General features: G+C 49.4%; 6 protein-coding genes across 6 annotated transcripts; 2 read left to right on the plus strand and 4 right to left on the minus strand.

The window, feature by feature from the left end:
- Positions 1-1,431: 1,431 nt before the first annotated feature.
- On the plus strand, positions 1,432-3,303 carry LOC9652501 (sorting nexin 2A). Its single transcript, XM_002966272.2, has 5 exons — positions 1,432-2,375; positions 2,428-2,637; positions 2,694-2,954; positions 3,005-3,091; positions 3,148-3,303. The coding sequence occupies exons 1-5, from the start codon at positions 1,458-1,460 to the stop codon at positions 3,217-3,219; spliced, it is 1,548 nt and encodes a 515-aa protein (XP_002966318.2). The 5' UTR covers positions 1,432-1,457; the 3' UTR covers positions 3,220-3,303.
- A 592-nt stretch (positions 3,304-3,895) lies between these two features.
- Positions 3,896-5,482, minus strand: LOC9652502 (pentatricopeptide repeat-containing protein At1g62260, mitochondrial). Its single transcript, XM_024671539.1, has one exon. The coding sequence runs from the start codon at positions 5,480-5,482 to the stop codon at positions 3,896-3,898; it is 1,587 nt and encodes a 528-aa protein (XP_024527307.1).
- A 42-nt stretch (positions 5,483-5,524) lies between these two features.
- Positions 5,525-7,063, minus strand: LOC9634034 (mitochondrial uncoupling protein 4). The gene is made up of 3 exons (XM_024671070.1): positions 7,049-7,063; positions 6,898-6,995; positions 5,525-6,844 (listed from the first exon to the last, which is right to left on the minus strand). The coding sequence occupies exon 3, from the start codon at positions 6,458-6,460 to the stop codon at positions 5,561-5,563; it is 900 nt and encodes a 299-aa protein (XP_024526838.1). The 5' UTR covers positions 6,461-6,844; positions 6,898-6,995; positions 7,049-7,063; the 3' UTR covers positions 5,525-5,560.
- Positions 7,064-7,129: 66 nt separating this feature from the next.
- Positions 7,130-9,260, minus strand: LOC112345082 (glyoxysomal processing protease, glyoxysomal-like). Its single transcript, XM_024671069.1, has 11 exons — positions 9,147-9,260; positions 9,044-9,090; positions 8,882-8,999; positions 8,779-8,832; positions 8,654-8,719; positions 8,475-8,600; positions 8,318-8,422; positions 8,159-8,253; positions 8,028-8,107; positions 7,850-7,944; positions 7,130-7,798 (listed from the first exon to the last, which is right to left on the minus strand). The coding sequence occupies exons 1-11, from the start codon at positions 9,186-9,188 to the stop codon at positions 7,244-7,246; spliced, it is 1,383 nt and encodes a 460-aa protein (XP_024526837.1). The 5' UTR covers positions 9,189-9,260; the 3' UTR covers positions 7,130-7,243.
- On the plus strand, positions 9,218-10,348 carry LOC9634035 (30S ribosomal protein S5, chloroplastic). The gene is made up of 2 exons (XM_002966273.2): positions 9,218-9,947; positions 10,038-10,348. Exons 1-2 carry the CDS (start codon positions 9,295-9,297, stop codon positions 10,285-10,287), a joined length of 903 nt encoding a protein of 300 aa, XP_002966319.2. The 5' UTR covers positions 9,218-9,294; the 3' UTR covers positions 10,288-10,348.
- Positions 10,349-12,490: 2,142 nt separating this feature from the next.
- On the minus strand, positions 12,491-13,602 carry LOC9652503 (lamin-like protein). The gene is made up of 3 exons (XM_002966635.2): positions 13,367-13,602; positions 12,971-13,300; positions 12,491-12,913 (listed from the first exon to the last, which is right to left on the minus strand). The coding sequence occupies exons 1-3, from the start codon at positions 13,518-13,520 to the stop codon at positions 12,543-12,545; spliced, it is 855 nt and encodes a 284-aa protein (XP_002966681.2). The 5' UTR covers positions 13,521-13,602; the 3' UTR covers positions 12,491-12,542.
- Positions 13,603-14,008: the final 406 nt, after the last annotated feature.

Raw genomic sequence — 14,008 nt, forward strand, 5'->3', positions numbered from 1 at the left:
ACATATCAATAGTGAAGATGGTGTCAGAGATGTTGTAATCACCCCTTAACCAATTAGAAAAGGGGGTGCACTCTTATTTATAGGCCCTTTTCCTCTATATTTGAACCCTATAGACCATCTTTTAAGTCATTCTCTTTAGTTGTTTACAATCCACTATGCTTCCTTACAAGTTTACGCCCTCGTGAATGGAAACTAAGAGCTGCAACTCTCTCGAGAGCCTTGCTCTCTTAACACCCTACCCCTTAGGTCGAGCTCAGCTGAAGCAAATTGGACCTACCAAATGTCAATCAATATGTGGTGTGATTCCCCTAAGCTAACCAACAGAATCAAACTTGAAACCATTCATGGGCCCTTTTCCTTTATATTTGAACCCCATGGATTGTCTCTTAAGTTGTTTTCTTTAGTTGTTTACAAATTGATCCTTAGCTAATGAAAGATTAAAACTAGGCAAGAATCAATTGAGCTTTATGGGATATAGGTTTATTCAATTGTGGGGGAATGAAAAGGTTAGGATTTTCTCTTACTCATGAATTCTTTCGAAGAAATAGTTATTTCTTCATGCTTAGCAGTTAGAGACATATAGTATAAATATCTGGCTATAGGGAAAGCCATGTATCTCCACATTTATATTACTTTTGATTAAATTTATGCATATCCTATTTACATAAGAAGTCAAGTGTTCTTTTTTCTTTCTCTATCTCTCTCTCTCTCTCTCTCTCTCTCTCTTCACTCATATGGTGCTATTGCTTACCCATTTCGTTATGGAGATCAAAGAGTGGAATTTCCTTTTTTTTTTCACTATTTCTATGCCCTTTTAGTAGGTAATAAGAGGTAGAAAAAGTGTGTACCAATGGAATTTGATAATGAGTTCTTTTCAGAAGGACTAAATTGCAGATGCCAATGGCCCAATATAAAATACATTATGTGAAGCTCTTTGTTAAATTACATCCATAGTTTTCATGCTTTATATTTTGCTCTTACATTGCAATCAATAGGAAATAGTCTTTACACATTACTTTAATAATGCACAGAATTGTTGCTAATGCAAAAATATCATACAACTTATTGTGGTTACTATTGATTGTGGTAGTCTATATTTCAATAGTTGTTATTAAGGATCTTTGCCTAGCCTGTGTTTATTATGGTTGGTGTAAGATCCAATGTATGGACCTTACTTTAATGTGTAAAGACTATTTCCTATTGATTGCAATGTATGAAGATTGTGGGCAGTTGTTTAAAAACTAGAAACTTTCACAAAAAAATTGAATAATTTCAATACAGTAAGGAATTCTCACTTAAAAGGTAAAAAGACATACAAATAACACCATTCACTACCATTTGTCCTAATGTCCAATGTAAGTAGATCGAAAACAACCAAGAAGTTTTTCAAATGTAGATTAGATTCGCTGCGAATATCCGTCTAGGGTTTTAAGGTTTTTTTGCATCTGCACTAGAAAATGGAGGAGAAGGGCATGGAAGAATGTATGGAAGGTATGGAGTCGATCTCGTTGGACAAGGCACCGCTGGCGTATTTCTCCAGCAGCGACTACAGGAGCGCCATGGCGGCCAGTGGGGCGATGTCTCCCTCGGCAGATCAGGAGGACGATGAGGACGGTTTTCTTGGAGCTCAATCAGGGCCAGAACCAGATCCTAGGGTCTCAGATTCATCCAGGGAGGTCCCGATCTCCAGGAACGGGGGAAATTCTTCTCAAGAATTTCTCACAATGGCCGTCACGCAGCCTCAGAAGATCCAAGAATCCACGGGCTCCTCGCTGGTTCCCAACATCTACGTGACCTATCTGGTGGTATCGCACACCAACATTCCCGAGTATGGTGGTACGGAGTTTAGCGTGAGACGAAGATTTCGCGACTTTGTCACGCTCGCCGACCGCCTCGCGCTGGCTTACAGGGGCTACTTCATACCTCCTCGCCCGGACAAGAGCATCGTGGAGAGCCAAGTGATGCAAAAGCAGGAGTTTATCGAGCAGAGGCGCGTGGCTCTGGAGAAGTACTTGAGCCGGCTCGCGGCCCATCCAGTTTTGAGGAAGTCCGAGGAGCTCAGGCTGTTTCTTCAAACGAATGGGAAGCTACCTTTGCAGCCATCCATCGACATGGCCTCGAGAATGCTGGATGGAGCAGCAAAGCTGCCCAAGCAGCTCTTTGGCGATAGCAGCACCGTGCTGGCTCCTCAAGAGGCGTCACAGCCTGCCAAAGGTGGCAGAGATTTGATTAGAATTTTCAAGGAGCTGCGGCAGTCCGTCACGAATGACTGGGGGGCGTCCAAGCCTCCTGTTGTTGAGGAAGACAAGGAGTTTTTGGAGAAGAAGGAGAAGCTCCAGGATCTCGAGCTGGAGCTTACTGAGGCTTCTCAGCAGGTTTGGGTTCCCAAGGCCAGTTTTTCTTTTTGCTCTTAACTTTCTCATTTAGGCTGAAGCTCTGATCAAGGCACAGCAAGAGGTTGGGGATGTGGTGGGAGATCTCGGACTTGCTCTGATACGCATCGGAAAGTATGAGTCTCAAGAAGCGACTGGCAACGCTCAAAAGGTCCACGCCACTGATGTCAAGCGCTTGGCAACGGCAGCAGTGAAAGTGAGCCGCTTCTACAAGGAATTCAACGCTGAATCTTGCAAGCATCTGGTAGGTGCTGGTTTTTCATCTGGGAAAAATGTGAACTTGAACTTCCAGCCTTGCAGGACCACTTGCACGATTATCTTGGTCTCATGCAATCCGTGCATACTGCTTTTTCGGATCGCTCCAGCGCTTTGCTGACCTTGCAGACACTGATGACGGACCTCTCGGCGATGCATGCTCGCATCGAGAAGCTGAATGCTTCTTCCTCTAAAACTTTCGGGGGCGATAGATCCAGCAACCGGAAGGTGGAGGAGCTGAACGACTCCATCAAGACAGCGGAGAAGAGCCGGGACAAAGCGCAAGAGGAGTACGAGCGAATCAAGGTAGTGTGCCTTGTTGTCTCCCTCGATACAGATCTAACGTGGTCTATCAGGAACGCAACCGGAGTGAAATCGAAAACTATGAATGCGATCGACAAAGAGACTTTTTCAGCATGCTAAAGGGCTTTGTACAAACTCAGGTAAGTTCTTTCTCTTCTCATCCTGTGTGCTTGAATCGTGAGACTTTTGTGTGTAGGTGACGTATAACGAGAGAATCGCCAGTGTGTGGAGTAAAGCCTTTGAAGAGGCTGGTTCCGCCTCTGTGTAAGCTATTTGTTTCGTGGTTTTTTTTGGTTAATCGACAAATGGAGAAGCAAGAAACTCATAAAGTGGAAATTCTTCCATTTAGACATATTTTTGTTTACCAGGGAGCATCACACTCAAAGTCATACATTTCATATCGCAAGTAACACATATGCCCCACTTCACCCAAGCAAGCAGCAGCACCAATTGCGAGTGGAACATACTTGTCAAACATGGCTTGGATGTTTCTTATGCATGCCCTGCAGCTATCATACGAGTCGAAACCAACAGGGCAAGAGTAGCAACCATAGGCAATAAATTTTCCACTACCTTCTTGGAGATAGCCCCCCAAGATCGTCAAGGTGTACAAGCTTGAATACATGAGCTTTAGATTTGCATGGAAAGGATGTCCCTTGCGTAACCATTTGTGATTGTATCTAAAGGGACTTCCTGCTATTGGACACTTCGGGAAAGTATAAACCTCTGCACAGAAAATTGCCAGTATCAAAAACACTTTCAACAGTGCCATGAGGTTCCGTGACTAAGTTTATTAGAAAATTAAGAATAGATTAGAACCTCAGATTGAACGCCCAACGAACTCCACAGCTCAGAAGCCACTTGTCGATACTTACACCGCTTTTCTTATTATTATTATAATCATTATTTGTTTCGCTTTTTTTGTTTTTTTTTTGTTTGGGAAGTTACGCTTTTGATTTTAGAGTACAAGTGACTCTGATTTGTGACTCAAACAAAGCGCCCTGGGCTCCAACGTTTGGTTCCAGTGGCATTCCTTGAACCAATTCCTTTGCGGTATTGAGCTGCCCTGTCCGCCCCAAAACATCCACCATCAGTGAGAAATGCTCCTCCCAATGCTCTAGATTGTGATCGAAGCTCATAGACAAGAACAGGTTACACGCTTGTTCTATGTGTCCCTTGTGGTTGCAAGCCACCAAACAATTGAGAAACGAAATCTCACTTGCGTCCAAGCCATGGACACACATTCCACGGAAAAAATCCATTGCATGTTCACCATAGTAGGCCTCGCCGCCAATCAGTGTGTTCCACGATGCAGTGTTGCGCTCCGGCATTGTGGAGAACAGCCTCCTTGCCTCCTCCAAATCTCCAGCTTGGGAATACGCTGCTAACATCACGTTCCATGAAACGTTATCTCGCTCTTGCATGGAATAGAACGTTGTCTCTGCACGAGAGATATTTCTATCGCCGACATACGCCGCTAGCATGGTATTCCACGTCATTGTGTCCGCATCGGGCATTTTTGCAAAAAAGCTCTCCACAGCATCAAAATGCCTGGCCGCGGCATATCCTAAAATCAAAGTTGTCCACGACACAATGTCCCATTCTGGGCACAAATCAAACCGAGACTTGGCTCCCTCTAAGTCTCCAGTGTAAATAAAAGCAGAAATCACCGCATTGTAGGAGACCACATTTTTCTCGTGCATGGTTTGGAGGAAACGTATACATTCTACTAGATGCCCTCTGTTGGCATATGCCTGAAGCATCACCGTACACGAGACAAGATCCCACTCTGGCATGGAATCAAAAACCCGCTTTGCTTCGGTGAGATCACCTTTCAGAGAAAACGCTTCAAGCATGGCAGTCCAGGCTAGCGTGTTCCTTTCGGGCATTTTGGAGAAGAGGTCTTTAGCTCTAGCTATTAGACCCTTTTCGCAAAACGCGGCAACCATGGTTGTCCATGTAACAAGCGTCGCTTCTGGGATCCATGCAAACATACTCTCGGCGCTGGAGAGATCACCCAAGTTTGCGAATCCAGATACCATGGAATTAAAGACCACGACGTTCCATCTGGGCATAAGATCAAACAACCTCTTTGCGCTGCTCAAATCTCCCTTCTTTACAAACGCCTGGAGGAGTGAGGCCCAAGAAACAATGTCCCTGTCCGGCATCGTATCAAACAGCTGTTTTGCCTTACGCAAATGCCCAGCATTGGCATAAGCTGCAACCAGCGTATTCCAAGTCACTCGATCTCGCAATGGCAAAACTCCAAACAGCTCCTCCGCTTGGGCAATACCTCCATTGCGGACGTAGCCCGAGAGCAGGATATTCCACGAGTGCTGGTTGGGACACTCGAGCGTTTGAAAGGCAGAAAGGGCATCTTGGAGGCTGCCACACCTGGCATATGCTTTGACGATGAGATTCACGAGCTGGACATGGCGGTGGAGTTTCCTCTCAACTAAAGTTCTCTCTAGGTCTTTCACTTGCGAGATGGTAGAAGCACGCCCGATCAAAGTGATAACCTCATGGTCCATGTCCAAAACATTGCAGCTAAGTTGTTAGATTATGCCATGACGAACAAAAAGATCTTTGGATTTCTGGAAATCCAAGAGCTAGAAATCCTTGAGGATGGCCTTGATTTGCTCCAGGGTGACGAACAGCACCACCGAGAATGGCGCCTGCCTTGTCAAGGTCGGCAAAAATCCCCTGTAGAGAGCCATGGCGCCCTCTCCCCTCACAGTCTTGATCGCGCAGTCCAAGCTCCCGCTATACCTGGCGTCCCCCGCGCCCACGCTCATCACCCTCGTCTTGATCACGTCCACGGGATTGGACGCCACCGACGCCACAAACCCCGCGACCAAGCTCGCCCCGACGTGCGTCGCCAATCCCTCGCGGCAGATCCCTCTCCCCGCCAGGAACTCCTTGCTCTGATCGTAGGTCGTGAGCTGCGCCGCCGTGACGATCATCGCGCGCTGGATCGTCGGCCCCGACCCCGTCCACAGCGATCCAATCCCTTCCTGCCGCGCGATCCTGGCCAGGGCGTCGCCGACCCCGAGGTATCTCCGCCGCTGCCACACTGGGAGCCTGCCATCGCCTTGCATCCTCACCAGCGCCACATCCGCGGGATTCCCTACCGCGGCGCCGATCCCTCCAGCGATCAGCCCGGCCGCGAACTTCTTGTGGACTGCCAGATCCAGATCGGCATTGCTGGGATCCAATCGCTTCTCTCGCCACGCCTCCTTGATCGCGTCGTAGAGACCTAGCCGCGTGGTGGAGTAGAGCCCCTGGCGGAGAATGGCCGCCGAGACGCCCGAGAAGAGCGCCTTGGCGCCCTCTGTTTGAAGAACCCTAATCCCGACCGACAGAGGCCCTGTTCTTGCCGCCGCCGCCACTGGCGAATCTCCCGCTGCGATTGGGAGCTGCATTCTCACCTTGATGAGATCCAGTGGATGCGTCATGGATCCCGCGACGATGGACGCGGCACCACCTTCCACGAACGCTTTCCACCCCATTTTTCCTTCCTCCCTCCTGGCGCGACCCTAGAGATCGCGTAGAAGCAGGCGCTCCTCGCTAGAAAATCCAGAGTCTCTCCAGGAGCTACATCGTGGCTCTTCGCATTCTCCCTCGCGAAGAAGTAAAACGGAGAAAGACCACGAGAGATATTCCATTTCCAGATGCGGTATATCCCTCCTAGAGCATCGACTTGATTTGCGGTGGAAGGGATTCGAACCCGGCGTGCTTGTCGTTGTCAGCGATGAACTTCGCGAATCGCAAACCTTTGCCTTGGTTCTTAGGATCAAAAGGAGGCCGAGGAGCGGTTTTTAGAGGATCAACCATCGACCACACGGCAGACAATCCAGTGTCTTTCTTGTCGAGCTCTGAGAGCAGTGAAAAATCTGGAAGTAAAGATGATCAAACTTCTGCGAGGAGAATTTGATAGCTGTCTTACCATCGGACTCGGCGAACTGGAGCACTGGGCGTAATGCTGCCGAAGGAATGCTGAAGTTTAAGTATGGGATCACTGTGACTCCACCATGTTTTGCGTTACTGTGTGAAGTAAAAGGAAGTGTAAGCTCTTCTCTGCTGGAAGAAAAGCGTACCTTGTTACCAAGCCGATCATACGACCTTGGCTGTTAACCACAACGCCACCACTTCCACCGGGATGAACAGCGGCAGTCGTTTGAAGCATCACAGGTGTGTTTGATTCACACTCTTGCGGGTTTGAAACGATCTCGCGGCTATTCACGACTCGTGAGATAACTCCGATTGTTATAGAGGGTCCTAGCTCTGCAAGTTCACAAGAAGGAAGTTAACGCCAACGAAAAGCGATTCTTGCCTGTTCGGGGCCCAAAAAGTCCATGGCCAATCACAGCTACTGCTGATCCAGGAACTGGCTCTGTGGTGTCGACTGGAATTGGTTCGAGCTCGTAAGGCACCGAGGTGAGTTGCAAGAGAGCAACGTCCAGTGGTCCATGCGAGACAAATACTACTGTCGCAAAATGCCAAGAACGTCGCTGTTGGCGCTCGAGACGTACTTGAACGGGTGAATACTGCCCACGATTTGATACGTTGGCCACCTCTATGAAATCGTCCCGAAGCAACGGATCAACTGTTAACCTTCTGAACCTCCACGGCTCCAAAAGATGAGCATTTGTCAATATAAGGCCCGACTTGTTGAGAAGAGTTCCTGATGCCCAGCTTCCGTTGCTTGTTGTTAGAAGAACTATTGATGAAAGTGCCATTTGAATGTGCTTATTACTTTGCAACTTCTCGTTGTCAAAGATGTTGTACATCACGTTGAAACCAAGTTCTTCCAGTTCTGACGCTAGAACCTTGGCTGGTAAGATAAGCTGTTTCAAAAGAAATAAGATAGAAAGATAAAACGTCTCTACACAGCTTACTTGAACTTCAACTCCAGAACTGCGCTGACGCAGTGGCCTAAGAAGAATCCCAACAAGATTACCAGCAGCATCAAAAACAGGGCCACCTTCCATGCCTGTAAACAAGAATTTAGTTTGCAATCACCAAAAAGAAGCATTAAAATCGAACGACCTCACACGATATATCACCAGAGCTCACCAGGAAGAGCACGGATATCAGCCATTAAAATGAGCCTAGATGACGACGGCCAGCAATTGGAGACATTGCCAACCGAAACGCTGGCAAACAAATTCCAGTAAAACCCAGTCAGTTGCGGAATGGCTCTCTACCTGTTAAAAAAATGCAGAGGTGATAGCGCACCAAAAGGTGATCCAATTGCTCGGACAACATCGCCTTTGGTACAAACACTTGAGAGCATCAGTTCCTGCACAGAATTTGTACTTCAAGTTTTAGGACGAAAGACTTGAAAAGAAAAGAGAAAAACAAACCGTAGTATTTGCTTGGACGCTGAGGACAGCTATCCTTGTAAAAGCTGCTGCTAGAGTAGCTGTGGTCTTAGGCACAGCACCCTCTTTGCTGCGAGAAAAATCGCTCTAAAACGCAGCGCAGCTTAAAATATAAGATAAATTGCAAACGTGAACTTACCACTGTGGCATTCTCCGGACGAGATTCTTGAGGATTTGCCACACTCCAGCCCATTTCCCACAACTCATCGCCTCCTTGCACGTCGAGTAAGGATCTCACCGCTTCTGATGCCCGCTTCACATGCACCTGGATCAAACACATGTAGAAAAAAGACCCTGTGAAGAACTGCTACTGTTTACCAGTTTTAAAATTTGCGCTGGAAGCCAAAGTGGTGTGGATCCAAATTCATTTGAGCTAGGAGGAGCCTGAAACTTTCAGAAATAAGAAGAAAACAAACAACGAAGAAGAAAGAATGAGTGATTACTTGCAGAAGAACTTCTAGAGTCGCGCCTCGAACGAGTTTGATCGAGTCTTGGTCCTAAGAGATCGCTGTGACTCCAACTTAAAAGCAATCAAAAAAATTTTACCGCAAGATCGCTAGGCGATAGATACGGCTCCACGATCGAAGCGCAAGTCACCGCCGCCGCCGATTTTCCAGCGATCGGCAGCAGCAAACCGGATGCCGAGAGAGTAGTCTCGCCCGATCTGTCACGGCTCGTGAGGAGAAATCAAGCACAAGAACACCATACTCTGATGCGTGGAAAGCATGGCGCAGCATCTTCCGCGACTTTGGATCCTAAGAACAGCGAGAATGCAGCTCAAATCCAGCGCGCGCGCGAGATCATCACTTACTGGGCCGCGGATTCGCACCATCACAGCGCAGTGCGCCTCCATCCCCTCGGTAATGATTGATTGAGAGAATTAGGGCTCTTATGCTAGAATTTCGAGATTGGCTATGGCGTCGTGAGAGGCGCGCGGAAGAGATAAACGAAATCGCTCAATGGCGTCGGCGATTCTCTCGCTCAGCTCGGGCGCCGCCACGGCGCTGGAATCCTCCAAGGTACGCCTGCCCTGCGCCATCGCCAGGCGTCCCACATTCTCCCTCAAGTCGCAGCCGCGCATCGGCATTGCAAATCCTCTCATCGCCAGCGGGAGGAGGAGCAAGCAATCCGCGCTGCTCGTGACCGCCGCATACAAGGGACGGCTCCGCGCGGATCCATCCATGACCGATCCCAACGACGACGTGGGGATGAGCACGGAGGAGATCAAAGAGGCCTACGAATCGCTCTACGGGCCGTCCTGGGAACGAAAGAAGGCGTCCGAGAGCACGGCGGAGGAGGAGGAGGAGCGTGGCGGCGGGAGAAGGCGGCGGGGAGAGGAAGGAGGCCCCGGAGGGATGGGGGGGCGGCGAGGGGGATCCAAGGATGGATTGGAGGAGTCCGTGGTCCAGGTCCGGCGAGTGACCAAGGTGGTGAAAGGGGGCAAGCAGCTCCAGTTCAGGGTGGTATCGGTGGTGGGTGACAAGAAGGGAAAGGTTGGAGTTGGAGTTGGAAAGGCCAAGGAGGTGATCGCGGCTGTCCAGAAATCCGTCAAGGATGCCAGGAGGAACATCGTCACCGTGAGGATGACCAAGTACAAGACTTTCCCTCACAGGTAACTCTGCTTGTTCTTGCTCAGAGTGTGGTGATACTCCTGTGATCCTTGGGAGTCTCGGTTTCCTTTGCTCTAACTCTCTCGCCACAGGGTGGACGGGCACTACCACGCAGCGGACGTGATGCTCCGCCCAGCGTCGCCGGGGACGGGCATCATCGCGGGCGGCGCGGTGCGCGTCGTCCTGGAGATGGCCGGCATCGAGAACGCGCTAGGCAAGCAGATGGGGAGCGACAACACGCTCAACAACGCCAGGGCCACACTGCACGCCGTGTCGCAGCTCCGCCACTTCCATGAGGTGGCGGAGCTCCGTGGGATCCCCATCGAGGTGCTCTGGAAGTGAGAGAAGCTCCACAAGATGTACAAGAGAGAAACAAGGAATCAAACAACATACATTTTTGTAACAGTGGTGTCTCAGTTTGAAACTCTGGTAGATCGGCTACGCCAGCTTTGAAGAACTGTGGTCTCTAGGTTTAGAGACTTGTAGAGGAAGCTTTTTCTTGGGTGGCGGGGCTTTTAGGGTTGAGAGGAGCGATGGGGCATAAGACCAAGGAGAAGCAGAAGAAAAAGGCGGCTCCACCGGCTAGCCCTGTCTCTCTGACCATCCTCTACTACGAGCTTCGCAAGGACTGGCCGGTGCCCCAGAGGCTTGCCGAGTCGAAGATGGACGATCTATGCAACGACAGTGGTTTTGTGGCTGACGTGGACGAGTGGCTCAACGCCTTAGGCCTCTCGGAAGAGGTCGGCGTGGAGCGAAACCTTCATCCTCATGGTAGGGGAGGCTGGGCCGTGCGTAAGTTCATAGAACAGGGCGGCTTTGTTGCGTACTGCCCTAATGCCAACAGCAAAGATCACACTGGACTGCTATACCGGCAGGCGCTGCGTTCCCAGGAGTATGCGAGTGCCCAGGCAGGCATGTTGCTCGTGGAAGAGGCGGCGCAGGCAGCGCAGGCAGCGCAGGCGGAGGAGAGGAAGAAAGGCAAGATGAAGGAGGAGGCAGCGGTAGAGGTGGCGGCGCAGGAGATGGAGGAGGCAGCGGTAGAGGTGGCAGGTAGCAATTCCGTGGCAACACTGATCACTGCCTTGAGAAAGGAGTTCCAGCAGCAGTTCACGCACCTGCAGGACCAGATCACTGCTTTGGAAGAGAAGACCACTGCTTTGGAAGAGAAGATCACTGCTGTGGAAAACAAAAGCTCGGTGCTGCGGGAGCGGATCACTGCTTTGAAAGAGAAGATCACTGCTTTGGAAGACGAGAACTCGGTGCAGCGGGAGCGGATCACTGCTTTGAAAGATGAGAACTCGGAGCTGCGGGAGCAGATCACTGCACTGAATAGGGAGATGCCTTCGATGCCGCCGATCTTGCTTGCGCTCAAAGCCATGTACAAGAGGAAGCTAGTGGAGTCATTCAGAGTGAAAGTAGCAGGCATGTTCCCGGATGCGGTCTGGAACGGGGACGTCCCTGATGTTGGGTGGTGGTGCGGCTTCATCCAGGACCCCAGCCGCATTGCAGTTCTCTCTTCGGCATCGGGAATCGGTTTTGATGTGCCGACGCTTGCGAGGACGGGCTACGACCACCGATCAATCCGAGGAGTGGCTCCACATGGGATCACCGAAGAGCCTGAGGTCTATGCCACTTTTGTCTGTCAGTACGGTGGCACTGCGCTGGAGCAGATGAAGAAGATCTATCAGCTGGTCTTCGAGCGAGACGCTGCCGAGGATGCCGTTGAGGACGTGGAGTGCTGCCACTGTCCAGTCCATTGTCCGCCGGTGGAGTAAGTATTAATCTTCCTTTCCAAAAGTTTTATTGATTTTTCTCTTATGCAGGGCGTGAAAACGGGGACTCCTTCCAGAGGACAAGCCACACGCAGCGTCTCAAATCCTATCTTCCATAACTTCCAGCTTTGAGCTTGTTTGCCGTCCTTTTTCGTTTTTATTGATTCTTAAAATACTAATCTGAAGCCAAGCAAAAGATAAAAACGCGGTTAGAGAATATCTATGATCTGATAGAAGAAGTAAAACAGTACTGTCTGGGCAAGTGTGAATTTTTCTTTACATACCAAGGGAGTATTGCGAGCCTGTTCACCCAACCCGGAATTGAAAATCCTGTGCACGCGTCGTTCGTGAAGTGATTGCAGTTCTTCACGATCGGGTACGAGTCGCCATTGTAATCGTTTGCGGGACGTTCTATTCTGGCACCAAGACCAAGGCACACTGACTTTTGAAAAGTAAAACCCAGGCATGTCCTCGGCTAAACACCGCTAGACGGATAGTCTTGGTGTTGAGTTTGGCCGGAAGTTTTCCATGCCGGGGACTTCTCGCTCGTCGCCCGTCACCCCGCAAACAAGGCTCAGAAGCTGCTTGTATGCCCGTGGAGATTTCATGGCCATGTCGTGTCCACACAAGGTGCAAAGAACACTCTAGAGACCTCCTTTGCTTATCTGGAACGCGGTTACGCCACGCATCAATCACTGTGACGTACACAGCGCGGTACGTGCCGCGGGCCGGTTGTAGCACGCTCTTGCTCTTCTGGAATGGAAACGAACAGATAAAGCAAAAACAATCAAGTATACTATAAACAATCCCGAGAAAAAATCACAATCAAGCCATGGCGAGCAGTGAGAGCGCCACGATCGCTGCTCCAGATCCAAGCGAGAGCGGGAAACTTATCGTTCTATAACCAGCGGAACTTTCTTGCCCAGCAACTCCACCCGACGGCGATGGAGATGGAGCGAATGCCTCGTCCTGCGGCTTGATCTCCAGCGCCATCTTGAGCCCCGACTGGCAATCGTTCCCATTGCCGCTCGTGTAGTAATGCATTCCCTGAGGCGGTACCACCTTGAACAAAGTTCTTCCATCATCTTGCCGCGTGGGGAGTCCGAGCACCGGCAAGAAGTAGGACTCGTTGCAAAGCTGGTAGCCGGGCTCCCACACTTCCACCACTGAGTGCTCCGAGGCATTGAACAAAAACCCTGGAAAAATCCCAAGATCATTCCCAGAAATGGAGAGAAAAAATCTAGAGAACTTACTGAAAGAGTCTCCGAAGTAGAAGTTTTTGTTGGCAGTCCACTGCGAGTAATTCACACCCGGAGCCCATCCTTGATCATCTCCAACCGTGTACTCTCTCGGAGTGTAAACCGGCGGAGATTGGACGCTCAACATAAACTTCTTCCCGGTCTTGCAATTGTCCTGGACCGATGAAACGTAATAGTTTTCTCCCACCCATGGCACCACCGTCTCGTTCCACGTCGTCTTCCAAGGAGCCGGGAAAATCTTGGGGAAGCGCAAATCCCACTCGCAGTTATTATAGACAGATTGTGACACCCTGAGGATGGTATCACTCGTGGAAACTGTGAAAACTGCGAGAGATTTTTGTTGTTTAAGTCAAGAACACACCGAAGATAGGTGTAGAAATTTTTACTTACTCAGTAAATCACCGGCGTGGAAGACTCTGCCTTGAGACCACTGCGTGAAATTCACGCCATTTGTCCAATCGCCCACGTAGTAATCCGTTCCTCTGGCAGCAGCACCAAGAATGGCGAACGCGACGAAGCAGCAAGCTATCGCGAGAACCTTCATCACTCTCCCCTGACCAAGGATTGAACAAAGAGAAGTGGGATGAGTGTTCTTGCGGCTCCAGAAGAACTCGTCTCTTTATGTGACGTGGTCCTCGAATTTCAATAGCTTGTCTCTAGAAGATGACGACTGACTTGTTGTCACGGAAATTGCCACGAATAGAAGCTGTGCTTTTCTGGAACGCACAAGAAAATCTAAGAGTAAATGACTATTAGAAACTTCATACGCGGATTCACCAAACAGTCCATGGAAGACTAGCATTAATTATTTAAATATCTTAAAATGTAAAAAGTCTGATTTCATTGTTTAAGCAAACCTTGAACATATTCCGATGATAAGCTAAGTAGGAATTCAAGTACACAAGCACAATATCACCAAATTCATGTTTAAGGTCATAAGGTGCTTGGAGGATTTCAATATGTCTCTTCGATTAACAAAGCAACATTTTTCAAAGAGTCTCTTAGTCTTTAGAAGGCTTTTTCTGTGTTTGG

The sequence above is a fragment of the Selaginella moellendorffii genome, unplaced genomic scaffold (assembly GCF_000143415.4).
Source record: "Selaginella moellendorffii unplaced genomic scaffold, v1.0 SELMOscaffold_7, whole genome shotgun sequence".
Classification (NCBI taxonomy): Eukaryota; Viridiplantae; Streptophyta; class Lycopodiopsida; order Selaginellales; family Selaginellaceae; genus Selaginella; species Selaginella moellendorffii.

What these genes read in the sequence shown, in the direction of transcription:
- LOC9652503 (XM_002966635.2), bottom strand. Translation starts at nt 13,520, where the DNA reads ATGAAGGTTCTCGCGATAGCTTGCTGCTTCGTCGCGTTCGCCATTCTT. An exon ending in CCACGCCGGTGATTTACTGA is followed by an intron (nt 13,301 to 13,366) that starts GTAAGTAAAAAT and finishes AATCTCTCGCAG; the next exon opens with TTTTCACAGTTTCCACGAGT. An exon ending in CTACTTCGGAGACTCTTTCA is followed by an intron (nt 12,914 to 12,970) that starts GTAAGTTCTCTA and finishes GGATTTTTCCAG; the next exon opens with GGTTTTTGTTCAATGCCTCG.
- LOC9634034 (XM_024671070.1), bottom strand. Translation starts at nt 6,460, where the DNA reads ATGGGGTGGAAAGCGTTCGTGGAAGGTGGTGCCGCGTCCATCGTCGCG.
- LOC9634035 (XM_002966273.2), top strand. Translation starts at nt 9,295, where the DNA reads ATGGCGTCGGCGATTCTCTCGCTCAGCTCGGGCGCCGCCACGGCGCTG. An exon ending in TACAAGACTTTCCCTCACAG is followed by an intron (nt 9,948 to 10,037) that starts GTAACTCTGCTT and finishes CTCTCGCCACAG; the next exon opens with GGTGGACGGGCACTACCACG.
- LOC112345082 (XM_024671069.1), bottom strand. Translation starts at nt 9,188, where the DNA reads ATGGAGGCGCACTGCGCTGTGATGGTGCGAATCCGCGGCCCA. An exon ending in CATGCTTTCCACGCATCAGA is followed by an intron (nt 9,000 to 9,043) that starts GTATGGTGTTCT and finishes GAGCCGTGACAG; the next exon opens with ATCGGGCGAGACTACTCTCT. An exon ending in TATCGCCTAGCGATCTTGCG is followed by an intron (nt 8,833 to 8,881) that starts GTAAAATTTTTT and finishes GCGATCTCTTAG; the next exon opens with GACCAAGACTCGATCAAACT.
- LOC9652501 (XM_002966272.2), top strand. Translation starts at nt 1,458, where the DNA reads ATGGAGGAGAAGGGCATGGAAGAATGTATGGAAGGTATGGAGTCGATC. An exon ending in TTACTGAGGCTTCTCAGCAG is followed by an intron (nt 2,376 to 2,427) that starts GTTTGGGTTCCC and finishes TTTCTCATTTAG; the next exon opens with GCTGAAGCTCTGATCAAGGC. An exon ending in AGGGCTTTGTACAAACTCAG is followed by an intron (nt 3,092 to 3,147) that starts GTAAGTTCTTTC and finishes TTTTGTGTGTAG; the next exon opens with GTGACGTATAACGAGAGAAT.
- LOC9652502 (XM_024671539.1), bottom strand. Translation starts at nt 5,482, where the DNA reads ATGGACCATGAGGTTATCACTTTGATCGGGCGTGCTTCTACCATCTCG.